This window comes from Podarcis erhardii (genome assembly GCF_964252035.2).
Source record: "Podarcis erhardii genome assembly, chromosome: 7".
In the NCBI taxonomy this organism is placed as follows: Eukaryota; Metazoa; Chordata; class Lepidosauria; order Squamata; family Lacertidae; genus Podarcis; species Podarcis erhardii.
Genome location: NC_138511.1, coordinates 70,951,511 through 70,977,927, shown reverse-complemented (window position 1 = coordinate 70,977,927; position 26,417 = coordinate 70,951,511). Strand labels below are relative to the sequence as shown.

General features: G+C 47.6%; 1 protein-coding gene across 1 annotated transcript; it reads left to right on the top strand.

Moving 5' to 3' along the window:
- Positions 1–3,692: 3,692 nt before the first annotated feature.
- Positions 3,693–13,616, top strand: LOC309345377 (endogenous retrovirus group 3 member 1 Env polyprotein-like). Its single transcript, XM_081868391.1, has 2 exons — positions 3,693–3,796; positions 12,041–13,616. The coding sequence occupies exon 2, from the start codon at positions 12,565–12,567 to the stop codon at positions 13,552–13,554; it is 990 nt and encodes a 329-aa protein (XP_081724517.1). The 5' UTR covers positions 3,693–3,796; positions 12,041–12,564; the 3' UTR covers positions 13,555–13,616.
- Positions 13,617–26,417: the final 12,801 nt, after the last annotated feature.

Sequence of the window (26,417 nt, the reverse complement as noted above, 5' to 3'; positions counted from 1 at the left end):
GAAAATTTGCACATATATGAATTTTGCAATGCAGTTCTCCATTTTGGATACAAAAATGGACCTGCTAGGTAAAGTGTGGCTTAAAATGCATATAGTTGTGAAAAATAGATACAAGAAAGCATTGTGTCAGGGGAAATTCCTCATAAAACTGGCCATATTAGGTCAAATTGCATACAAAAGCACGCAGATCAGGAGGAAATCCACACCAAAATGCTAATTTGCAAACTGATATGGAAATGTGGAGGACTGGAATTAAGCCTAGAAAATGAGAAATTGGGAGAAACTGAAAGGAACTGTTTCATCCATCCCTATTCCTCACAAGAGACCACAGGAAGTTACAGTCTGTTGTTTTAGGTGAATGGCCCACATAACAAGCTGTTGCCTACTCTGATGACCCATCCCAATACCTGCTGACTGAGATCTTTGAACTGGAGATGGTGGGGGATCAAACCCATCTGAATTAACTTTATCATAGTCCTTCTGAGCTATGGAACCTCTCCAATAGGATGAGAAATGAAATGTGTCCCAATAATTTCCATTAGTTGGCGATGGCCTTGGCCTTGAGTTTTAAATCCAAGTCTCTAGAAGTGGCCACACAGCACACGTTAGTATATAGAGTTTACATGCAGCAGCAGCAGTTTACTTTAATTAAATGAATGCTTGCTTGGAGTTGAAAGGCATTCAGAACGAAACTCACATACCTCTCTCTATGCTTGACCCAGACAAAAAGGTTGCGGAGATTTCTGAGGGTGAGATAGAGAGGTCTGGAGGGCCACACTGGGTCCCGTAGGCCTGAGGTTCCCTACCAATGCCTTTAAAGGTTCCTGTGCGCTTCTCAGTTGTGTGGCTCAGCTCACAATTAATCAGGCCCCGATGAATATCAAAACGAAGAGACGATCAAACCAATAACTGCAAGACTGAGCTATTAGCAAGCTGAGCTATTGCCCAACGCATTTTGAACATTCTGAGTAATGTGATTCTAGCAGGAAAAAATAACAGCACAGACTCCGTTCACATGGGAAATAGAATACAGAGCATGATTTGCACTTCTTGTCACATGTATATTAAAAATTGCAGCAAAGACATTTTAAAAAATCCTGGAGCAGATGACGTCCATATTTAGTGGGGGATATGTGTATTCTCTCTCTCTCTCTCTCTCTCTCTCTCTCTCTCTCTCACACACACACACACACAGCAAGTTTATTAGAATAAAATTGTCAAGATTATTAGAAGAATTACATGGCACAGGTCATTATTATCACAATTAAGGTTTCTTCTAGGATGCGTTGAGGTTGTACTATGAGCTGAAATGCAAGAATTGGCCGGGAACTAAATTGTTATTGCACACATTAAGGTGGCAAATAAATGGGGAACTACAAAAGATCCAGAGATAAATGGGTGGTTGAAGAGAGTATGGAATATGGTATGCATACATTTAGCTGGCTTAAAAGAAAGTGGGAAGGAAGGAGTGACTTGTGTAATGGCCTTCCTTTAAATGAGAATGTATCTGTCCATTTTTGGAATGAATAGCATTGACAGGAAATTGCTGCTGAGATTTTTAAGATCAAATCAGCTAAATGAAAAGTGGTGCATTATTTATTATTGTTTTCATTATTGCCATTTCCTTTATTTCTTTGTAATTGTAATTGGTTTTTTTTCCAATTTAAAAAGTGCTCAGCGGGACTATTGAGAATCTGAAGCCTCATAACTTCCAGAAATGTCTGAAACAATGGTGGGAACCTGTGGCCCTCTAGACATTGTTGGACTACAACTCCCATTATCCTGACCAGGTGTGTACCTGCGGTCTTTGACACTACCCACCTGTTGTTTTTATTCAGGTATATATTCCTATATTCTTTTAATGTTTAATAGGTTATTGTATTTTAGCATTTTGTTGGAAGCCACCCAGAGTGGCTGGGGAAACCCAGCCAGTTGGGCGGGGTATAAATAATAAATTATTATTATTATTATTATTATTATTATTATTATTATTATTATTATTATTCCTGCTAGTCTTTCTATTTTGGAATAATCCATTAATTTAATTAGCCACTTGTCAGGGAACTGCCATCGGAAAGGCAGGTGGTGGAGGGGCTCTCGGAAGCTAGGAGAGACTCAGCAGCGGAGGAAGGTACCAGCAGGGGGAGAGAGGGAGATCAGAGAGAAAGTGAGTCGAAGGGATGGCTCAGGGAGTCTTCCAGCAAGAACAGTCAGACAAGGGATTAGCCATGGATCCCAGCAAGGTTCAAGCGGTACTGGAATGGAAGACACCTAAAACAAAGAAGGACGTGCAAAGGTTCCTGGGGTTTGGAAACTTCTACCGGAAGTTCATCAAGAACTTCGCCCACTTAACGGTGCCCATCACGGATTGTCTCAGCAGCAAGAAGAAATTTGTCTGGACGGAAGAGGCGCAGCGAGCGTTCGAAAGGTTAAAGAAGGCGTTCGCGTCGGAAGAACAACTTTTGCACGTGGATCTGCGGCAACCGATGAGAGTAGAGACCGACGCATCAGACCGAGCGGTGGGGGCGGTGCTTCTTCAGCCGGGAAAGGATACGTCAGAATGGAGACCACGTGCCTTCTTCTCGCGGAAATTGAACAAATCCGAGAAGAACTACACCGTGTACGACCGAGAACTACTCGCCATTCATGAAGCGTTCCGGAGATGGCGACACTTGCTGATTGGAGTGCAGCACAAGGTCCAAGTGCGCACCGACCACAAAAACCTAGAATACTGGAGAACCGCCCGAGTACTGAACCAGAGACAAGTGAGATGGGCCCAGGAGTTCTCCAAATTCCATTTTGAAATTTGCTATGTGCCAGGGAAGGAGAATGTCAGAGCGGATGCTCTCTCTCGAAAACCAGAGTATTTAGAGGGAGAGGGAGCACCAGAGGAGAGACATATCATCCCCGAGGACCACTGGGTGTGTGGGGCGGCATTGGTGGGGCCAAGAGAACTGGTAGAGAGAACTGAGAACGATGAATATGCCCAAGAGAAGCTCAGAGGACTCCGGGGAGGTGGAGAGAACACAGGGGGGTTTGAGGAAAGGAACGGAACGTTGTATTACAAGGGGGCACTGTACATACCCGAAGGAGAATTGAGGGGCCGGGTACTCAAACAATTGCACGACAGCCCCACAGCGGGGCACTTCGGGCAACACAAAACCATGTGGTTGGTTATGTGAGATTAAGAAATAAAGAAAAATTACAAGCAAGGGTGTGCCTCAAACTCAGTCTGGAAAGTCCCCATGAACTGCGTACACAGGATAAAGAAATCCAAGGGGCGTAGGCCCATATCTGATAATAGATGAAGTGGTTAGTGTAGAGTGGACAATGTATTAGAAATGTGTTGAACTCTGATAAGTAGATTGTAAGCCAAGCCTCTGAGAGAGGGGCGGCAGCTGTAGGGATAAAACTGCTGCGCTTACGCCTGATCGAGGCTCTTCGTATCTACGGGTACGGAGGGTCCGCCTTTGCAAACGCGACTAATAAAAGGGTTAACCTTATATTGAAGTCCTTTGTCTGTTTGTTTCCACGAACGACTTCTCACAATTCTGGCGCCCAACGTGGGGCTCTTGACGGGTGGCTTGAGCAATACTCGGACCCCGGGCAGGCGCCCCTCCGTCCTTTCGGAGTGGCTCGGGGCCGGGATTTGTTCATAGCGATCCACAACGGCTAAGACAGGACTCAATATAGGTGGGAGAGACAGTCTCGATTATTAGCGGTCAGGGACCGCGAGAGCCCAGCGGGGACGCCCGCCTGTTCACTAGTCGCGAGAAGCGGCGCTGGACTGTATTGGGTGAGTAGACGTGAGAATTTTGTAAACTGTGTTACGGGGCAGGGGTGAGAGACTCGTCTCTTGAGTGAAAGAGAGGTTCCATACGGACGCGTGAGTGTGGATCAGGGCTCTGCCCTGACGAGAGGATTAGCTTGCGGTTCCGTCTATCCCGCGAGGGAAGCGGCCAGGCGATTCCGTGTGATTGTGATAGAGAGTGAAGTTGGAGACTGTGATGGCCTGGGATTCCGAGTCTGAGAGTGATCCGGAGGAATCCCAGCCGGCGCAGGAGTCCCCGCCTCCAGGGCCGGCTGAACTGGGGCAAGGCCTAGTTGCTGAGGAAACTCAAGAGCAGGCACCAGGTGAAATCATTCAGGCCCCAGAGGTGCTGGAAGACTCAGTGGCTACAGGTGAGCCTCCCCCGGGGCCCAGTAACCCTTCGGCCTCTCCTGATCTGCAGAGGCTTAGGGCAGAGAGGCGAAGGGAACTGGTGTCTCCCAGGAGGAGTGCTCGCCTTAAGGCCAAGAGAGGCGGGGCTTCTGGGGGCCGGGACCGCCCCCGGCCTTAGAAGAAGATAAAGGTCAGGCAGCCCGGTCCCAGGTTGCGGGAGCAACGTCGTTGTGAAGTATCTGCTTTACCCAGTCCTTGTTCGGCACTCCCAGTGTGCCTGTTCCTCGCCCGGCTTCCTGCTTCTGCCTTACCAGTGTTCCTGTTCCCCGCCTGGACTCCTGCTCTGCCTTACCAGTGTTCCTGTTCCCCGCCTGGACTCCTGCTTTGCCTTACCAGTGTTCCTGTTCCCCGCCTGGACTCCTGCTTCTACCCTACCAGTGTTCCGGTTCCTCGCCTGGCTTCCTGCTTCTGCCCTACCATCGTTCCTGCTACCCCGCCCGGCTCCCTGTTGATCTTGGCCTACGGTAATAGTACCTCATCCCCCCTGGGACCAGCACAGTTTGCTCCCGCCATACCCGCACTCCCCCTTCGTAGGGGTGCGTTCGGGAAGAGCCAGAGGCCATGGCTGACCAGGCGGCTGCACTGGTGGATTTGGCCCAGAGGAACCAGACCTTGACTCACACCGTGCAGCAGCTCAGTGACGCGGTTGTGGCACTTCAGCAACGCTTGGAAGCCCTACCGGCTCCTGGGGCCGACGCCCCGGCTCCTGGCAAGTACCCAGTGGCTTTGCCTGAGAAATTTGATGGAGCCCCGGCCAGCTTTCCCATGTTCCTGGCCCAGGCCAAGCTGTATATTCAGGGGCGAGCCCGGAACTTTCCTGACGACCGCACCAAGGTGCACTTTTTGATTAGTTTGTTAAAGGACCAGGCGGCCAAGTGGGCGTTGCCGCTACTCAGGCAAGACTCCCCCTTGCTGGCAGACTATACGGGGTTTTGCAATCATTTGGAGGCCGCGTTCGGCAATCCCCAGAAAGGGAGTCAAGCCAACCGGGCGATTCGGCGTTTGAAACAGGGCAAGTCCACGGTGGCCGCATATACCACGGAGTTTCGGCTGCTGGCACAGGACTTGACCTGGAATGATTCGGCACTGCGGGACCAGTATCTCGAGGGGCTTTCAGACGAGGTACTGGACCAGTTGGCCACAATGGAACGCCCCACCACGCTAGACACTCTCATTCAACGGTGTCTACAAATAGACGATCGGTTGGAGGATCGTCGTCAGGCCCGGGGTCGCCGACACTTCCAGTTCACGGCACCAGCTTTTTCCAGCAGCCCCACGGTCACAACTGATTTAACGGAGGAGCCTATGCAGCTCGGGGCAGTGCGGCCACGCCTTTCCCCTGCAGAGAAGGTGCGGCGTCGGGAGGGAAATCTCTGTCTTTACTGTGGCGGAAGTGGACACTTCGCTCGGTCTTGTCCAGAGAAACGCCAGCCGCAGGGGAAACCGCCAACCCCAGTAGCTGATGGCCCTAGCTACCGGGGGTCCCAAACAGCACAGAATGGGGCCGCACCAATTGAATTACAACACCTTATGGTTCCGGTACATCTATACCCTCCAGGAGGGCCATGGATTCTTACCCATGCTCTGGTGGATTCAGGGGCAACCCGCTCTTATATGGACGCTGCTTTTGCTGCCCAGCATCGGGTGCCACTTCGGAACAAGCCAGAACCGGTACAGGTGGAGGCAATCGACGGACGGCCACTGCGTTCGGGCGCCGTCACTCAAGAGACCCAGCCCCTGGTCCTGTGCCTCCAGCAGCACCGTGAGATGCGAACTCTGGATATTGCTTCCATGCCCCGGTTCCCCCTGGTGCTTGGGATGGACTGGCTAGAGGCTCACAATGTGCAGATTGACTGGGTCAAACGGACTGTACACTTCCCAGACCCCAATTCTCCTGCTGAGACTGAGATGCTAGCAGCTGCGCCCACTGAGGAGGCGGCTGCGACGCTCCCCGCTGAGTACCGGGACTATCACGACGTGTTCGAGGAACGGGGGGCAGACCAGCTGCCGCCGCATCGGTCCTTTGACTGCGGCATAGACCTCCAGCCCGGAGCGCCTCTACCGGTGAGTCGCTTATACTCGTTAACAGAGCCAGAGCGCGAGGCTTTGCAGGACTTCTTGCGCAAGAACCTGGAGCGTGGGTTCATTAGACCCTCTACCTCGCCCACTGCTGCACCAGTGCTCTTTGTTAAAAAGAAATGTGGGGAGCTCCGCCTTTGCCATGATTACCGGGCCCTGAACAAAATTACCATCCCGGACCGGTACCCCTTGCCCCTTATTTCGGAGTTACTGGAGCGGGTGCAAGGGGCGCAGGTGTTCACCAAGCTAGACCTCCGGGGAGCCTACAATTTGATTCGGATCCGCGCCGGGGATGAGTGGAAGACAGCATTTGGGACCCGGTACGGACAGTTTGAATACCTGGTTATGCCCTTTGGTTTGTGCAACGCGCCTGCTGTGTTCCAACGGTACATCAACCACGTGTTCCAGGACTTGCTAGACAAGTACGTGGTGGTGTACTTGGATGACATTCTGGTTTACTCCCGTGACCCGGCGTGCCACGAGGGCCATGTCCGGACCGTGCTGCAGCGCTTGCGCGAGCATCGTCTGTATGCAAAGCTCAGCAAGTGCGAGTTCCATCAGCAGTCAGTGGACTTCCTGGGTCATCGACTCTCACCAGGTGGGGTGCAAATGGATCCTGGGAAGGTGGCAGCGGTTCGAGAATGGGCGGCACCTCGGAACCGCAAGGACCTACAGCGTTTCCTGGGGTTCGCCAACTATTACCGGACCTTCATTGCGGATTATGCTCACCGCACCACCCCGTTGACCCGGCTTCTGCGCCCCAAGATGCCGTTTTCCTGGGACAAGGAGGCGGAGGAGGCATTTCAAGGGTTGAAGGCCTGTTTCCAGAGAGCGCCAATCTTGCAACATCCGGATCCTTCTCGACCCTTTGTGGTAGAGACTGACGCCTCCAGTACGGCTCTCGGTGCCGTCTTGTCTCAGCAGCACGGACCGGAAGCGCCACTCTTACCCTGCGCCTTCTATTCCCGCCAGCTCCTTCCAGCGGAGCGTAACTATACCGTGTGGGAGCGGGAACTGCTGGCCATCAAGGTGGCCTTTGAGGTTTGGCGCCACCATCTGGAAGGAGCAAGACACCCGGTGGAGGTGAGAACCGACCACCGGAACCTGGAATACCTCCAGACCACCCGCAAGCTGAACCAAAGGCAGATCCGGTGGGCGTTGTTCTTTTCCCGGTTCCAGTTCCGGATCCGCTACATCCCTAGCTCCCAAAACCAGAAGGCGGATGCCCTGTCCCGGAAACCTGAAGACAACGCAGACACGGTTCAGCAAGCAGCACCCACCACGATCCTACCACCAGCTGCGTTCCTGGCCACCCAGGAGGTCGAGCCACTGCAGGCTCGGGTGCGGGAACAGCAGCGGGTCGACGCTTGGGCCCAGGAACGACTCCGGGAACTGGCCGAAGGATCATGCCCTCAGTATCCAGGGCTGGTCTCGCATCAGGGTCTTCTGCTGCACTACGGGCGCCTGTACATCCCACCAGGGCCGCTGCGGGCTGAGGTTCTCCGGATGACCCATGACGCTCCAGCGGCGGGGCACTTTGGGCGGTATCGGACCACCCATCTGGTAAGCCGTGAGTTTTGGTGGCCCCGTTTGAAGGCTGACGTGGCTCGCTACGTCGCTGGTTGTGACGTCTGCAGGCGGGCCAAGGGGCCTACCGGGCGACCCCCCGGCCTCCTTCAGCCGTTGCCGGTTCCACCACGTCCTTGGCACACAGTTTCTCTAGACTTTGTAGTGGAGTTACCCCCGTCTCGTGGCTGCACCTGCCTTCTAGTTTTCTCCGACCACTTCACGAAGATGGTGCACTGTGCCCCCTGCCCATCCATACCCTCAGCTAAGGAAACCGCGCAGCTGTACCTTCAGCATGTCTTCCGCCTGCATGGCCTACCTGAGCGTGTAGTATCCGACCGCGGCGTTCAGTTCACGTCCCGGTTTTGGCGTGCTTTGCACCAGGCCCTCGGAACAGAGGTCTGTCTCTCATCTGCTTACCACCCACAGACTGATGGCCAGACGGAACGGGCGAACGCGGTACTGGAACAGTACCTCCGGTGTTACTGCAGCTACCAGCAGGACGACTGGGTCGACCACCTAGCATTGGCGGAGTTCGCTTATAACAACGCGGTGAATGCGTCCACCCAGCAGACCCCGTTCCAAGCCAGTTATGGCCTTCATCCACGGTTGTTTCCGGATGTGCTGCCGGCATCTACGGTCCCTGCGGTGACAGAGTGGCTTCAGGAGCTCCAGTCCCAGCAACAGCTGTTGATGGAGCAGCTGCACCAGGCCAAGGAGGCGTACAAGGTCCAGGCCGACCGCCACCGCCAGGTGGGGCCGGAACTTCACGTCGGTGACTTGGTATGGCTTTCCACTCGCCACCTCCACCCTTCTCGACCTTCGCGGAAGCTGGACGCCCGGTTCACCGGCCCGTTCCCTATCGTGGACCAGGTCTCGCCTGTGGCATTCCGTCTCCGGTTGCCAGCAAACCTGAAGGTTCACCCGGTATTCCACAGGTCCCTTCTGAGTCCGGTGGCCCCACCCGACGAGTTCCACCCGGACCGTCCCCGACCGCAGCCAGTCTTGGTGCAGGGAGAGCCTGAGTACGAGGTGGAACGCATTCTGGACTCCCGATACCGCAGGGGAAGGCTGCAGTATCTCATTGACTGGAAGGGGTATGGGCCAGAGGACCGTTCCTGGGAACCAGCGGTCAACGTCCACGCACCTGCCTGCATCCGGGAGTTTCATGCAGCGTACCCCAGCAAGCCGGGTCCGGGCCCTCAAGTGAGGGGGGGGCCTGGGAGGGGGGATGGTGTGATGGCCTGGGATTCCGAGTCTGAGAGTGATCCGGAGGAATCCCAGCCGGCGCAGGAGTCCCCGCCTCCAGGGCCGGCTGAACTGGGGCAAGGCCTAGTTGCTGAGGAAACTCAAGAGCAGGCACCAGGTGAAATCATTCAGGCCCCAGAGGTGCTGGAAGACTCAGTGGCTACAGGTGAGCCTCCCCCGGGGCCCAGTAACCCTTCGGCCTCTCCTGATCTGCAGAGGCTTAGGGCAGAGAGGCGAAGGGAACTGGTGTCTCCCAGGAGGAGTGCTCGCCTTAAGGCCAAGAGAGGCGGGGCTTCTGGGGGCCGGGACCGCCCCCGGCCTTAGAAGAAGATAAAGGTCAGGCAGCCCGGTCCCAGGTTGCGGGAGCAACGTCGTTGTGAAGTATCTGCTTTACCCAGTCCTTGTTCGGCACTCCCAGTGTGCCTGTTCCTCGCCCGGCTTCCTGCTTCTGCCTTACCAGTGTTCCTGTTCCCCGCCTGGACTCCTGCTCTGCCTTACCAGTGTTCCTGTTCCCCGCCTGGACTCCTGCTTTGCCTTACCAGTGTTCCTGTTCCCCGCCTGGACTCCTGCTTCTACCCTACCAGTGTTCCGGTTCCTCGCCTGGCTTCCTGCTTCTGCCCTACCATCGTTCCTGCTACCCCGCCCGGCTCCCTGTTGATCTTGGCCTACGGTAATAGTACCTCATCCCCCCTGGGACCAGCACAGAGACATTGTAAACCATGGGTAAGGGTCAGAGTAAGAGACAGAAGGAGATAAATGTGAAGGGTCCTATAGACCCTAATAGTCCATTAGGGCAAGTATTAATATAATGGAATGAGGATTATATGAGACAATATACAGTTGGTTTGTCAAAAGTGACTATGATTAACTTCTGTAGGGTGATTTGGCCAAAATACCCTATAGGGTCGGACAAAATGTACAACTGGAACCCTGAGGGGGAGACTGAAAGGTATTGGATGACACAATTGAAAAAGTACCTTATAGAAAATAAGAGGAACAGGAGGATGGATTAAAATGGGAAGAAATAAAAAGGACACTGATCGGGGCCCCGGTCTTAGCATTACCCAATCTTCAGCAACCGTTCCACTTGTATGTAACGATCGGTTCCCAGACTGCTGTAGGGGTCTTGGCCCAAAAGAGAGGGGGGCGATATCAGCCAGTTGCATATCTTAGCAAAACCTTGGAACCAGTAGTACGGGCATGGCCCACCTGCATCCAGGCGGTGGCAGCAGCGGCTGTATTGGTGGTTGAGAGTAGAAAATTGACTTTTGGAGGGGCCCTAATAGTTCATAGCCCACATCAAATATCTACTGTGATGACGGGGGCAGCCTCCACCTGGATGATGGACGGTCGCTTAGTAAAATATGAAACTATTTTGAGGACAAGCCCCAATATTACTCTGGGAACTGACCGAAATTTAAATCCAGCTGAGTTTCTGATCGGGGAAAGAAAAGAGTGGGAGCCAGATGAACATGACTGTATGAGTACTATACAATTAATGTCAAAAGTCCGGGAAGATTTGTCAGAAGTGCCCCTGGCGGAAGGAGAAAGATGGTACACTGATGGTTCAAGTTTTGTTGAAGAAGGGAGGAGAAAATCAGGATACGCTATAGTTAAAGAAGATGGGGAAATTCTCGAAAGCGGGGCTTTGCCGGCAACCTGGTCGGCTCAGAAATGTGAAATCATGGCCCTGATACGGGCTCTCGAGTTGGCAAGGGGCTTAGAGGTAACCATATGGACAGACTCCCGCTACGCATGGGGGGTGGTACATACTTTTGGTAGAACTTGGCGGGACCGGGGATATATTAAGGCGGATGGAAAGCAAATAGAGCACATGGCATTGTTAGAAAGGCTATTGAATGCCCTTACTGGACCAGAAAAGGTGGCAGTGGTTCATATTTCAGCCCACACCAAAGGAACGAGTCCCGAAGAAGAAGGAAACAGGTGGGCTGATTTGAGAGCGAAGGAAGCCGCCAAGGGCATCCCTAGAGCCGCACTGGTTCAACAATATAGTTTGAAAATACCTGTCTTGACCAAAGCAGACACAGAAAACCTGGTTTTTACCCCCCAAGAAATTGATTCTATGAAGAAGGAGGGATGGAAACAGAGGGATAATGGATGGGAAACCCCAGCAGGGCAAGTGGTAATACCAAAAGCTATAATGATGGGGATCCTAGAAAAGGTGCATGAGGGTGGGCACTTCGGGACGGAAGCTATGATCAATATGGTAAGACCCCTATATTGGAGTAAGGACATGTGGCCTATGGCACATGCCATAGCCTGGAAATGTTTGATATGTCAAAAAGTAAACAAGACCAGGGCCAAAACAACTGAGAGAGGAGGGAGGCCGTTAGCAGTATGGCCTTTCCAAAGAGTGCAGGTAGATTTCACTGAACTACCCGAAAGGGGGGGGGGGCAGAAATATTTATTGGTGTTCAAGGATCATCTCACAGGGTGGATAGAGGCTTTCCCTAGCAGGAAGGCGACGGCGCAGGTGGTTACTAAGGCTGTTCTAGAACATATCGTTCCCCGGTTTGGAATAATCGAGGCCATAGATTCAGATAGAGGCACACACTTTACCCAGAAAGTCTTACAAGAAGTGATGGTAGCCCTGGGGATTAAATGGGACCTCCACACACCATGGCATCCTGAAAGCAGTGGGAAGGTAGAAAGGGCGAACGCAGAAATTAAAAAACACTTAACTAAATTATACTTGGAAAATGGGCTACCCTGGACGAAAAACCTTCCCCTGGCTTTGTTAAGAATACGAATAGCACCAAGAAAGGACCTGGGACTCTCCCCCTTCGAATTGGTGATGGGAAGACCATACCTAGCCCAGCTGGGTCAGCCCCTGGTAGAATTTAAAGATTTGTTCCTAAGAAAATATTTGCGGTCACTCTCCCAGTCTTTGTTGTCTCTTCATAGACGTGGCGTTTTGGTCCAGCGTCCTCCACTATTGGAACATCAGCACACATTTCAGCCTGGTGACCGGGTCCTGATAAAAGCGTGGAAGGCGGAGAAGCTACAACCTGCTTGGGAAGGTCTGTTCCAGGTACTGCTTACCACCGAATCTGCAGTAAGGACCAGAGAGCACGGGTGGACGCACTATCATAGGGTCAAGAAAGCTCCGCAAGATTGGAGGGTATCTGTTGATTCAGACAACGCACTAAAGGTGACGCTTACCAATCAGGGAACCAGGAACCAGAGAGGACTCAAACGCTGACCTTAATGTGCCTATTCTGTGATTGCAAGTGCTTCTATGAATGTTGTTGTTGTGCCCATTGTGAGTGTTGTGTACTATGCGTGCATTGTACAAGGTTATGTAACATAATCTTCATAGAGGACATAATTATCCAATATTGCACAATCACCTTAGAAGGAGAGGTCCATTGTAGTCTGACTAGAACCCCTACAGTGGTGCAAGCAGTGGACCAATTAAGACAGAAACAATGACAAGGGAGGGAGTAAAGAAAGTAGTGATGGGAATTGGCCTGTTGATCATGTTAAGGGGTGTCACGGCCAAAGAAATTCAGAATTGTGACCAGTGCATCCAGACTACTAAGACTGGGACTATGATTACACGAACTCTAATGTATTACAACGTTGCTCTAGAATGTGTGAAAAAATTAGATCCCTGTGTCCATAATCAGACCCAATATTTTAGATGCAAAACTAGAGAAAATAAGATAGAATGTTACGAGCCCCTAGCAGTGGGACCCATTACGTCCAGCATATATGTATATGGATATAAAGGGGGAACAGCAAACAAAGCAAGCGAGAGAGCGTCCATGTTTTCCCTAGCACAAACTAGGCAGGGATATATAGCCCATAACTCCACCAGGGGCACAGCGAAGATACATGTTTGCTTTGATGCGTGCATTGCCATCGCCAAGGGGCAAGGGCCTAACAATCAAGCTGGAGTCACCCGTGGATCATTAAGCTGGGAGAGATCTTATCTCCAAAAGAATAAGTACCTGTCCCAGCAGGTTGCCGGTTTTAATGTAGGGGCCACTCGGACGACAAATTATTGGTATACCGGTGAGGTGGAAGGGACACCCCCATATCGGGGCCCAGAGGGGATCAATATCACCAAGGGGGCGGCTTTAACGGCCTGTATTTCGGGGAAATGCAACCCTGTATGTTTATGGGCTAAGGAACGTCCTTCCACTAGCCCCAAATATATTCATTTTGGTTTAGGGATAGATGGAACCGGAAGGGATCCTTATGGGTATCTGATCATAAAAATACATACCACAAAAGTTAGCAAAAAGCTCATTTCAGTATATGAGAGCTTCGAGGAAGAAATACAGCAGTTAAACAACTTACCCCTACCCCCAAGAGCCCATAACATGTTTTTAAGCCTGGCTGAGACCATCGCCAAAGAGTTAACTGTGAGGAATTGTTTCGTGTGTGGAGGAACAAACATGGGAGACCAATAGCCTTGGGTGGCTCACGAGGTAAATTACACTGAGGTCTGGAGAAATGAAAAGAAATACACATACTATCATCCAGGCAATGAGATACGAACCCATACCGACAAATGAGGAGGAGAGAAATCACTGGGAGCAGCTATGTGAGTTTGAGGCAAGGTATAAAAGAGAGGGGGGATTGTGAGATTAAGAAATAAAGAAAAATTACAAGCAAGGGTGTGCCTCAAACTCAGTCTGGAAAGTCCCCATGAACTGCGTACACAGGATAAAGAAATCCAAGGGGCGTAGGCCCATATCTGATAATAGATGAAGTGGTTAGTGTAGAGTGGACAATGTATTAGAAATGTGTTGAACTCTGATAAGTAGATTGTAAGCCAAGCCTCTGAGAGAGGGGCGGCAGCTGTAGGGATAAAACTGCTGCGCTTACGCCTGATCGAGGCTCTTCGTATCTACGGGTACGGAGGGTCCGCCTTTGCAAACGCGACTAATAAAAGGGTTAACCTTATATTGAAGTCCTTTGTCTGTTTGTTTCCACGAACGACTTCTCACAGTTACCAGGGAGTTTTGGTGGCCCAAGGTGCGGGAAGACGTACGGGAATATGTAAGGGGATGTGACCGATGCCAGCGAGCAAAAGGGGAGAGGCTGGCACCAGCAGGGCTACTGGAACCCTTACCCACACCAGAAAGGCCATGGGAGGCAGTATCCATAGATTTTATGACTGATCTGCCAAAATCCAAAGGGAAAACAGCTGTCATGGTGGTGGTAGACCTATTAACCAAGATGTGCCATTTTATAGCCTGTTCGCATGCAGTCACAGCGGAAGAAACCGCCAAGTTGTTTGTAAAACATATTTTTAGGTTGCATGGCGCCCCCTTGAGGGTGGTCTCAGACGGAGGGAAACAATTTACTTCCAGGTTCTGGAGGAAGCTTATGAGCTTACTGCATGTAAAGGTCAATTTTTCGACTGCCCGACACCCAGAAACAAATGGGCAGGCGGAAAGGGCAAACGGTATTTTACAACAATACCTGAGGTGTTATGTTAATGACAGAGAAAATGATTGGGTAGATAAGTTGGCCCTGGCAGAATTTGCCTACAACAATGCGGAGAATGTGTCCACAGGGATGAGTCCCTTCCTGGCGAATTATGGGTGTCATCCCAGGGCATTTCCAGGAGAAGGAGGGGAAAGATGGAGTGTCCCGGCAGCGGAACACTTTGTTGAAGAGATGGAAGCGATCCACCGGCAACTCCAACTTAACTTAGAGAGGGCCAAGGAAGAATACAAGAAGCAAGCAGACAGAAGCAGACGGGAAGGTGAAACCATAAGGGTGGGGGACCGGGTGTGGCTATCCACCCAAGGACTGCCGTTCAAGGGAGGGTGTAAGAAATTGAGACCCAAACGGCTGGGACCCTTTGAGGTCATACAACAGGTCAACCCGGTAGCATTCAAACTCAGGTTGCCCAACCACATGAAACTGCACCCAGTATTTCACAGGTCCTTACTGTCGCCGTACCGAGAGGGGCGGGAGTGGGGGGAACGTGAGAGGGAGGTTACTCAAACACCAGTCATAGAAGAAAGGGAACGCAACATGCATGTGGCAGAAATCATTGATTCCAGGTGGAAAGGGAATCAGGTGGAGTACTTGGTAGAATGGGAAGGGGAACCGGAGTCAGAAAACACATGGGTACCGGCAGAGGAGGTCAATGACGAGGTTTTAATAGAAACGTTTCATCAATGGTTCCCAAGGAAACCTCAGCCCGTGGCACGGTTCGGGAGGGAACACTTCGGCACCACCGATGAGGAAGAGGAGTTTGAAAGGTTCCCAGAATCAGGGCTGGAAGAGGGAATAGACTCCGACGAGGAGGAGGACTCAGGGAGAAGAGACGGGAGTCAGTGGAGAGAAGTGTTTGAATCCTCTGACGATGAGGAGTGTTCTTTCCGGGGTTTTCCATCCTCACCGCCAGTAGAGGAGGGGGCGGGAGGGGGTGAAGGGGGCCCTGGAGGGGAGGTGGATGTCAGGGAACTGCCATCGGAAAGGCAGGTGGTGGAGGGGCTCTCGGAAGCTAGGAGAGACTCAGCAGCGGAGAAAGGTACCAGCAGGGGGAGAGAGGGAGATCAGAGAGAAAGTGAGTCGAAGGGATGGCTCAGGGAGTCTTCCAGCGAGAACAGTGGAGAAGTCTCAGGACCTCCTATAGGTACACCCACTCCTCGCCGGAAACTGTCGCGCAGAGAATCCAGAAGACGCGTTTCCATTAAGGAGCTTTTATGCTGGAGTAGATTCCGTAAACGCCCACTGTCGGATTCTGCCAGCGATTAAGGGAGTCATGTTTAAGGGCTCCGCTAAGGACAGAGTTTGAGAACCATGCCCAAACTCTGAGGGACTAAGCTTTTACGCACAAGCAGCTCATCATCCCATCACACCACTCTTTCTTAATCAGTACTACTTCTTCTTTCCATCTCTTGGTAAAAACCATTCCAGCTGCAGTTACATACATGAACGTATTTTTTGGATGGGTGGGTGTGCCTTTGGGTATCTCTGTATCTACTATCCCTAGAAGAAAAGCTTCTGGGTTTTTTTTTTTTAATTAAAAGTTAACTTAAATACTTCTTCAATTTGTTAAAAATTATTTCCCAGATTTATCCACCTGTTTTTGGCACCATTCACCTGTCTGCTGGCATCGACTTGTTTCTGTGCTGTTCTGCCAGATCATTCTCTGAACAATCATTGCAGTCAATGGGTGTCTTTGCCAAGTAGGTCCAGTAGGTTAGCTTTCCTCATCCTGATGCATAGAAACATAGAATCGTAGAGCTGGAAGGAACCCAGACGGTCATCTAGTCCAACCCCCTGCAATGCAGGAATATGCCGCTATCCCATACAGGGATTGAACTTGTGACCTTGGTGTTATCAGCACCACGCTCTAACCAGCTGAGCTATCCAGTTGCCCAGTTTTAAATTACAAGTCCCAAGCATCTGTAGAGCACCAGGGTGTGGAAAGTTACAGGACGTCTATGTTTCTAGGAACAATGAAAAAGAGTTATAGTAAAATTAATTTCCAGGAACAAATGTTGCCCGGTTTCAACACTAATTTTGTGTAATGTCTGTGTTTTCTATACAGCCCTTTAACTTTCAGTTTATTGTTAATAAGCCATCAGTATTTACTCAAGAAGCAATTACCATCTTATTAGTCGACCTTTGGTGCTTAGCAAAGTGCTTGTATATATATAAGAGCTTTTACAACTCCATGTGACTGAATAAAACACAGGCAGAATCTGTCCGCAGCCAGGCGAGGATCAGGATATGAGTATACTTTCCAGTTGTCTCTGTTTACAAGGGAGAATCTTATTTTCTGGCCCTTGTCCTTGGTAAACCAGTCTCTCTATTTATTGTCCTTGTTATAGTTTTTTTGGGGGGGAATGCCCTCCTACAGTTCTGTTAGTTTAACCTGCTACCACTTCCCCCTGGTCTCTAGTCCAACTCAAACTATTTTCAGGGGTGGATCAAGACAACTCTATTCCTTCTCCCATTTCTGACCATGGCTCCGCCTACCATGGGCAAGTGGCCCCCAGAAGGTTGTCCACAAAGGAATGTGGCCCTCAGACTGAAAAAGGATACCCTGCTAAAGCCTCTAAACTGTAGCCTACATGATATGAGAAGTTTCCACTTAGGAATCCATTTTATACAGACTTATGCACATATGTTTTGGTGGTTTTGACCTGATCACATTGAATCATAGACTTGTAGAGTTGGTCATCTAGTCCAATTCTCTGCAATGTATGAAGCATTCATACAGATGACCATCCAACCACTGCTTAAAAACCTCCAAGGAAGGAGTGTCCACAACCTTTAAAGGAGACCATTCCGCTGTTGAACAGCTCTTACTGTCAGAAAGTTCTTCCTCATGTTTAGTTGGAATCTCCTGTCTTGTAACTAGAATCCATTGGTTTGGGTCCTACCCTCCAGAATAGGAGAAAACAAACTTTCTTCTTATTCCTTGTGGCAGCCCTTGAGATATTTGAAGATGGCTATCACATCTCCTCCCAGTTTCCTCTTTTCCTGGCTAATGAACATTGAGGCATCACACAGAATATAGATATATATTTAAAATATGGAAAATATATTTCCCGTTGTCTTAGCAGTGAACAGCCCCTACCATTCAGTGTGGCCTTTGACATCCTGGCAATTAAAACTCCCCTTATAGATGTATTCATGCCCCACGTGTCATTGTGAGCTCTCTACCAAGATTAATGATGGCCGTACAACCCATTTTCGGCTCTAGGCTGTGATTTTACAGTGAAGACTAGCATTCTGACAGATGGGGGAAATAACTCTCAGATACAAATTGCCAGCTCCGAAGTACTCGTGGTCTGCTCTCGGCCAAGGAAAGGACATTGTTAGTTCTGACACTAATACATGGCTCATTAAAGGTTCATATTAATACAAATATAGCCATTTGTTACAGTAAAAGTAAGATTCATTATATTCCAGAGAGAGAGGGGAGATGGGAAGTGGTAGGAACGCAGGAAAAGCTCTAGTCCATTAACCTTCAACCACAGCTACCAGGAGAGAAAATTGATGGAGCGATGTTTTACTTTGCTCCCAATTTAGAAAGGCAGGGGAAGCAAGACGGCCAAGGCAGACATTTACCCAGAAGCAGATCCGGTCCTACCATTAGACAGCAGGTGCTGAGTTATGTTGCAAGTAGGGATGGGGGAGAATTTTGGTGCAATTAGGATTTTGATGCAAACCTAGCAATTTTTCACTTTCCAAAACAACATGCAAACCAAAACACATTGTGTGATGCAGTTCGCCCACCAAACCACGTGTACAAAAATGTCTACATTGGGGGAATGAGTGCTCCTAAACACATACCTTAGTGAAGACCGTGTGTGAAAATGCACTCTGATAGAGGAAACTGCTTGTGAGAAAATGTGTACTTGGGAGAAATTTGCACTCTAACGGTGGTGAATTTTCATGTGGACTTCCAAAAATACACAAATTGCAAACTGATGCAAAATTGTGGAAAAAATGGGGGGGTTTGAGAAAACAAGAAGAACCAAAATAAACAGATTCACCCACCCCCTGCAAAGTAGACGCTCTGCCACCACCTTTCCTGGGAGACTGTTCCACTGTCAAACAGCTCATATTGTCAGAAAATTCTTACTGATGTTTACAGTGGTACCTCGGGTTAAGAACTTAATTCATTCTGGAGGTCTGTTCTCACCCTGAAACTGTTCTTAACCACTTTAGCTAATGGGGCCTCCTGCTGCCACTGCGCTGCTGGAGCACAATTTCTGTTCTCATCCTAAAACAAAGTTTTTAACCTGAGGTAATATTTCTGGGTTAGCGGAGTCTGTAACCTGAAGCGTATGTATCCTGAAGCGTATGTAACCCGAGGTACCACTGTAATTGGCATCTCCTTTCTTGTAACTTGAATTGATTGGATGAGTCCATGAAGGCTACCCCTGGAATTTCCTACCATACATCAAAGGGACATCTCTCATTACCTTTGGAGCAGCCATCCCTAATGGCAAGTGACAATAAACAGAGAACAGAGTTGCGTGCTACACAGCCTACCCTGCACCCCTTGAGCTAGACTGTTGCCTTCAAGATGCTATCCTTGTGCCAGTAAGAGCCAGCTTCTGGTCTGCTCAGCTTCTGTGTATGGAAAGGGAAGGGCTCCATCAGAATTGTCAATATTTGGCTAAAGCTCAAACACCTGCAAAATAGGCTGTGACCACAACAGCAGCAATTAGTCATAACACAATTGTCTTAGCATTGCTATATTAATTAATACCCTTTGTGGGACAGGCAACCATTAACCATACCATGAAGGAGTTTTGCAATATTATAAAGTGGTCCTTAGCAATAAAGCCAGCTCACGTGTGATGAAGGCCGCGTAATGTGGATCACTTTAATCAATCTTTTGCATGGCTTTGATACATTCTGCTGCAAAGTCTCCCTGCCATTTCTGCCTCTCTGCAAGCATGTTCGCTTCCCAAATAAAACCAGGCTGTTGCTCACATCCAGGTGCTATACAATTAAAATGAATGGACATTTGAAATTACCCTCTGGCTAATAACACCACCCGAGTTCCAGAACACTGACAGGGCCAGTTTAAAACTGTCCAAGTGACAGTGTTATCTTTAAACCCTGGAGACGCAGGAGCTGGGTCATCACTTATCTAAGGCTTCCAACCTAATTTTAACCTACTTGTTGAAAGTGAGGTACAAAGCTCAGCAGAACCAATAGCCTGCAGAGCTGTTTGATGCACTATGGGTGCGGACAACCTGCAGCCACAAGTGGCCCACAAGTTCATGAGACCCTTGGCCTAATTTTAAAAGCCATCCGCAAATCATCCCATCAGATGTCTGATGAGAGCAAATCATCCCTTCCATGGCAGTCTGATGGACTGGTAGAGACAGTGGAAGGAAGATAGAAAGTCATGCCCCCGTACTACACACTTAAAGTGGTACTTTCTGGCGGTTCCCTCACTGTGAGAAGCGAAGTTACAGGGAACCAGGCAGAGGGCCTTCTCGGTAGTGGCACCCGCCCTGTGGAATGCCCTCCCACCAGATGTCAAAGAGAAAAACAACTACAAGACTTTTAGAAGACATCTGAAGGCAGCCCTTTTAGGGAAGTTTTAAATGACTGATGTCAATGTATTTTTAATCTTTGGTTGGAAGCCTCCTAGAGTGGCTGGGGAAACCCAGCCAGATGGGCGGGGTTTAAATCATCATCGGACAAATTTATGGCTAATCAAATTTTGAAACTGAGGCACTGTGCAGGGAATAGGGGCATCCTAACAACTTTCAGCACTCTTAACAAAGGACAGTTCTCATGCTTCTTTTGGGGGAAGCTGTGGCTGTTTAAAAAGGTATGATGCTGCTTTAAATGTATAGTGCAGAGACAGACAGAGAGAGGGAGGGAGGGACGGAGGGAGGGAAAAGGGACTTTAGCCTTGACCATCACTGGCTATGGCCTCACCCACTGCTGGCATCCAGCCCCCCCAAATGGAACAACCTCAAGTGAATATGGCCTCAAGGACGTGTGTTTTCTACTAAAGCAGGGATCAAGCGGAAGAATGGCTGCTCACCCCCTGCTTTAGCAGAAGCCTTCTCTTGACTGTATCTATCTACTTAGAAATTACAAGAGCCCCTTTCAGACATTCTAAAACCATGTGCAGTCACACTAAGGGGTGCAGGGGTCATGATCACACCTGCTGGTCCTTCCTTCCAAGCTCACCTGCTGATCATTTCTTTTATGAACAAGCATGCCTCACCTGGATATAGATTTTTGCTGGGTAGTAGGTTAGATGTATTGAAGGCCAGGGGTGGTGCCTGCAAACTCCAGTCTCAATTCTGCATCTTCCTGCTGAAGTTTGGAACATCTGGGTATGAATGCTCTCTCTTCCTCTTTCTCTCCCTCCATATCTTTCTCCTGCCAACAAGAACTTGTCCTGCTGCCATGGACATCAGATCCCTGTAAATGTATTTTGCAAAGTGGCCTTTTAGGAGGGTGGGGGTGGGGGGAAAATAATGTTTTGTTTCCCTGTAGTGTATTGTCATTATTGTTTCCAGAAGATTGGCTTCCTCTCCACTTTTCACTTCCATTCTGCTCTCTGTCATTTATTTTCCTTACCAGAGCCAACTTTGTCAACAGAACTGGTCAAACAGAGATAAAATGGCTCTGGAAACACTGAGAACTTAAGATAGCAGCAAAATCCTCTACGTGGATGAGCCATTCCTAGCCAGGTCACAGCTGCTTTGCCAACTCTTAAATTGCTATCGTCACCATTCTGTCACCTGGCTGAGAAGAACTGAGGAGAGGCTGTGTGTGATTTGCACTAAGAAGGTCAGCAAGCAGATGGTGCCCCGAAGCAGGAAATCAGAACCTCAGCACACCTTTTCCCCACCCTCATATTGCAAAAAAGAAGAACAAATTGAATGGGGGGGGGGTTGGAGGAGAGAGGGAAAGAAGAGCTACTTTTTCCGTGGCTAGGGGGCGCAATATGGACGGTTCTGCCAGGGGCGCCAGATCACACAGCTAAGGCTCTGCCTGCTTCCCCCCTCCACTCTGCCAAACCCCCAAAAGTGAAAGAGGCGACTTCCGGTTCAGCGCGACTCCGATTCAGGCGGGGATCTCTTCACTGCGGAGAATCCCAAGCTTTTCGGAGGAAAATAGGGGTTCCACAGGGCGCAGTGGTCCCCTGAAAAGTATCTGGAGGGCGTGCAGATACACTGGTTCCCGCGGAGCCAAATCGCGGACCTCCCGGCCGTCAGGTAACTCCGTTCTCGGAGCGAAGAGTACGGCGGGGGGAGAAGCGGGCTGAGGGAAGCCATAGCTGCCTCCGAGAAAGCGAAGCCCCGAGCCTGAGGGAGAAGCACTGGATTCTCAAAAAAAGTAAATTCGAGCTCAAACAAGGACGGAATAATGTGGATTTGATTTAAAGACAATTCGAACAAAAAGGAAGTCAAAGAGAGCTCAACTTTCATCTGAAATCATTGCAGACGCAGAGATCTAGGCAAAACGGTGAAAAACGTGAGTGTCGCTAGCGGTCAAACTTCTCTCCCTTGGAAACTTTCCGGACTATTTGAAACTAAGTAACTGATAAAAGAGGAAAGTAGAGGGGAGCAAAAAGATACTATATTGCTATTTTTCTTTGTTTTTTTGATTCCTTCAGCCCCCATTATAACGGTGGGAAAAGAAGAGACGGTAGTTTCACTTTTGAAAGTTCTGCGCGACGGAAGATTCCATTGTGTTAGAGACTCCATTGTTTTTTTTTCTTTGCTTTTGTGTGCCAGGAAGAGGAAGGAGGAGAAAGAGGCTGTTTGTTTTGCACGGCGTTCTTATTTTATTTAAACCCAAATAACTCTAGATATTTAAAGCAACTGTATTACCGGTATCTTTGGGGAATTAAATCCGAAGCTGGGCAATTTTTGTTTTTCTTTTTTTGGCATTTTCACTTCGCCTTTTTTTTTTTTTTTTTTTAACTTCTCTTTGCTGGACTATGGTCTCCTGGTGGTTGGGAGAGAAATTACAAGTTGTTGTTTTTTTCTTTTGTTTTTCTGGCCTTGGCTGGACTCTTTGGGCTGACTTGTCGTTATTGAAGTGGGATCTCTGGCTGCCGGGAAGGAACTTCAAAGAGTCTTAATTTGTTTGAGTGCAGCTCCCGGAACATCCCCCCAGTTTGAGCCCTTATGGGAATTAGCCCAACTGAGGGCAAGAAGATTAAGAAGATCAAGAGTGTCGATGTATGTAATTTGGTATGGAATAGCCTAAATGGTGGCAGGAAGATTTAAGATCAAGGTTTGATTGGATTTATATATTGGATTCGAAATTAAAGCATCTTACTTGGTGGATTAGCCTAATTGGTGGCAAGAAGAAGTGAAGACATTGAATATTGAAATTGAACATTGGACATATATCTAAAAGGCCTGTTATAACCATATTAGGACTAAAAATAGGACTAAAAATATATTGAATGTGGATGTATGGAATGTTGTTGGATGGAATGCTGATGGAAGGTTGATGGATTATAGAATTTAATGATGCAGTTGTGATTGTGGTTTGGGAAACTAATTTGCTCTCTTTTTTGGGGGGGGATAAATAATTGGAATATCTGGAATAGTGAAAGCAGGCTTGACATTTTAATTAGTGGGTTATTAACAAAATTGTGCGAAATGTTGCATGTACAGAAAAAAAGTGGGGAGGGGGGGACTCCGGGAGAAAGAAAGGGGTCCAAGCAAGAATCAGATTTTAGATCTGAAATACTAAAAATGTTCGCAGAAATCAGGCAGAGTGAGAAGAATTTAGAAACAAAAATTGAACAGGTGGACTCAAAGATTGGGAAAATGGATAAGAAGATAGACGAAACAGTAAATGAACTGAAAGGACAAATCAAAGAAGTATCTAAAAGAACTCATGTGTTAGAAGAAGGAATGAAAAAGACAAAACTGGAAATGAGGGAACTGAAACGTGAAGAGGACAAAATCAGGGTTGGTCTTCTGGAAACTATCAAATCACAAGAAGAAATGTGGGATGCCATCTCCATGAATGAACTCCGACAACGGGAGGTCAACCTAAGGCTGAGAGGGATACCAGAAACTCAAAGTGAGAATATTAGACAAAAACTAATAACAGAACTGGCACAATGGTTGGAGCTTCAAGAAGGGGAGGTGGCAAATACAGTACAGAATGCTTTCAGAATGAAGGTAAGAACGACTAAAGCAAAGAAATTTCCAGGAGACTGCCTGATAACCTTCAAAGATAGAGATATGAGAAATTTGGTTCTCCAAAAAAATAGGGAAAAGAGACTGTCTATAGATGGTTGCTACATAATTATTTTTAAAGACATCCCAATCAGGCTGTTGAAGCGGAGAGACCCCTACAAATCACAGGTACAAATCCTCAAGAAGAACAATATAGAATTCAAATGGGAATTCCCGGAAGGGATCTCCTTTACTTATAAAAACAAGAGACATCGACTGACCAGCCCGGGGGAGATAGGCAAGTTCCAGAGAAAGTATAAAGAATTGACAGCAGCAGAAGAAGAAGAAGCCAAAGGAGCAACCGGAGGTGTGGATGTAAAGATGAAAAATGGAGGACAACTGGATGAAGAGGAGGAAGAAGAAGAAGAAGAGGAAGAAGAAGAGGAAGAAAGATTATAATAACTTAGGCAAAAATTTTATATTTATTAATTGGAAACAACATGGCTCTAAAGATATGGAATTGGAATGTGAATGGACTGAACGAAAAGAAAAAACGAAATAAGGTGGAACAATTTTTAAAGAAGAAGAATTTAGATATAATTTGCATGCAGGAGACACACGTGGCAAAGAGACACAGGAAAATTTTGATTAATAAAAGACTTGGAAATGAATTTATATCTTCAGACAAAGAAAAAAAGAGGGGAGTGATTTTGTATGTAAAAAGTAAAATTGAAGCCCAGCAAATTTTCAAGGATGATGAAGGAAGAATCATTGCAGTTCAAATTAATTGGCAAGACGAAAAAATAATGATTGTCGGGATCTACGCACCTAATGGAAATAAAACTGATTTTTATAAGAATCTGGAAGAAAAGCTGTTGGAATTTGTGGATCAAAAGATAGTTGTGATGGGAGATATGAATGGGGTGGTGTCTTCAGAAATGGACAGATTAAGGAATAATGGATCGAAAGAAGGAAAACTACCCAAAACTTTTTTTGAAATGGTTAAAAATTGTAATTTAATAGACATTTGGAGGTTAAGACACCCATTGGAAAAACAGTTCACATTTTATTCGGAACCAAATCAGTCAATGTCCAGAATTGATCAAATTTGGATATCAAATGAACTAACTCCAAGAATTCTTCAAGTGGAAATTCAACCGAGAGTTATCTCAGATCATAGTCCCATTAAAGTAGAACTTAAAGGTTTTGAAGAAAGAACATTTAGATGGAGAATGAATGACTATCTATTAGATGACCAAAAAGTTGTGCAAGAGGCACAGAAGAAATTGAAAGAATATTTTGAAGATAATTGTAACAAAGGAACGAAGATGAGTACAGTCTGGGATGCAAGCAAGGCGGTGATGAGAGGGTTTTTTATACAACAGAATTCGATCAAAAAGAAAAATAGAGAGAAAGAAAAGAAAGAAATTTTAAAACAAATTATGGAAAATGAACAAAAATTAATCAAGAAACCAAATAACGTAAGAATTAAACAAAGTATTAAGGTTCTACAAACTCAATTTGCAATGATAATAAACAAGGAAGTGGAATGGAACATCAAAAAATTGAGACAAAAGAACTTTGAATTCGCAAATAAATCAGGAAAGTGGCTTGCTTGGCAGATCAAGAAAAGAAAGGAGCAAAACATAATAAATAAAATTGAAGTGGGAGGAGAAGAGATAACCAATCCTAAAGATATCAGAAAAGGATTCTTGGACTTTTATAGACAACTGTATAAACGAAAAGAACAACATGAGAAAAATAGAAAGATATTTAAAAGAGAAAGAGGTGCAAAAGATCCCGACAGAAGCACAAGAAAGGCTGAATACCCCAATTGATATAGAGGAGATGAAGGCGGCGATAAAAAAATTGAAGAATGGGAAAGCCCCAGGACCAGATGGTTTTACAGCAAGGTATTATAAAGAATTGGGAACAACCCTAATGTTACCACTGAGAGAAGTAATGAACAACATATTAAAGGAGAGAGAAATTCCAGAGACGTGGAAAGAAGCATTTATTACCTTTATTCCAAAAGAAGATGCGGACTTAACTCAAGTAAAGAACTACAGACCAATCTCTTTATTAAACACAGATTACAAAATTTTTGCAGGAATAATTGCAGAGAGATTAAAAAAGGTTTTACAAGAAATCATTCATGAAGATCAAGCGGGTTTCCTTCCTGGCAGACAGATGAGAGATAATGTGAGGAATGTTATAAATATTTTAGAGTATCTGACAGCCAGGAATGAGAAACAAGCAATGCTGATGTTTGTGGATGCCGAAAAGGCATTTGATAACGTATCATGGGACTTTATGTTGAAAAATATTGAACAGAGGGAAATGGGGAATGATTTCTTTAATGGAATAAAGGCAATATATACGGAGCAAAAAGCGAAGTTGATAGTGAATAATATGATAACAGAAGAAATTAAAATTTCTAAAGGCACCAGACAGGGATGCCCGCTATCACCACTATTATTCATAATGGTCCTTGAGGTCTTTTTGGATTCAATAAGGAAAAACGAAAGCATAAAGGGGGTGACAGTAGGCCAAAACCAATACAAAGTTAAAGCCTTTGCTGATGACTTAGTTCTGATGGTGGAAGAACCGATGGAGACTGCAGCTGAGATATTGGAGGAAATTGAAAAATTTGGAGAGGTGGC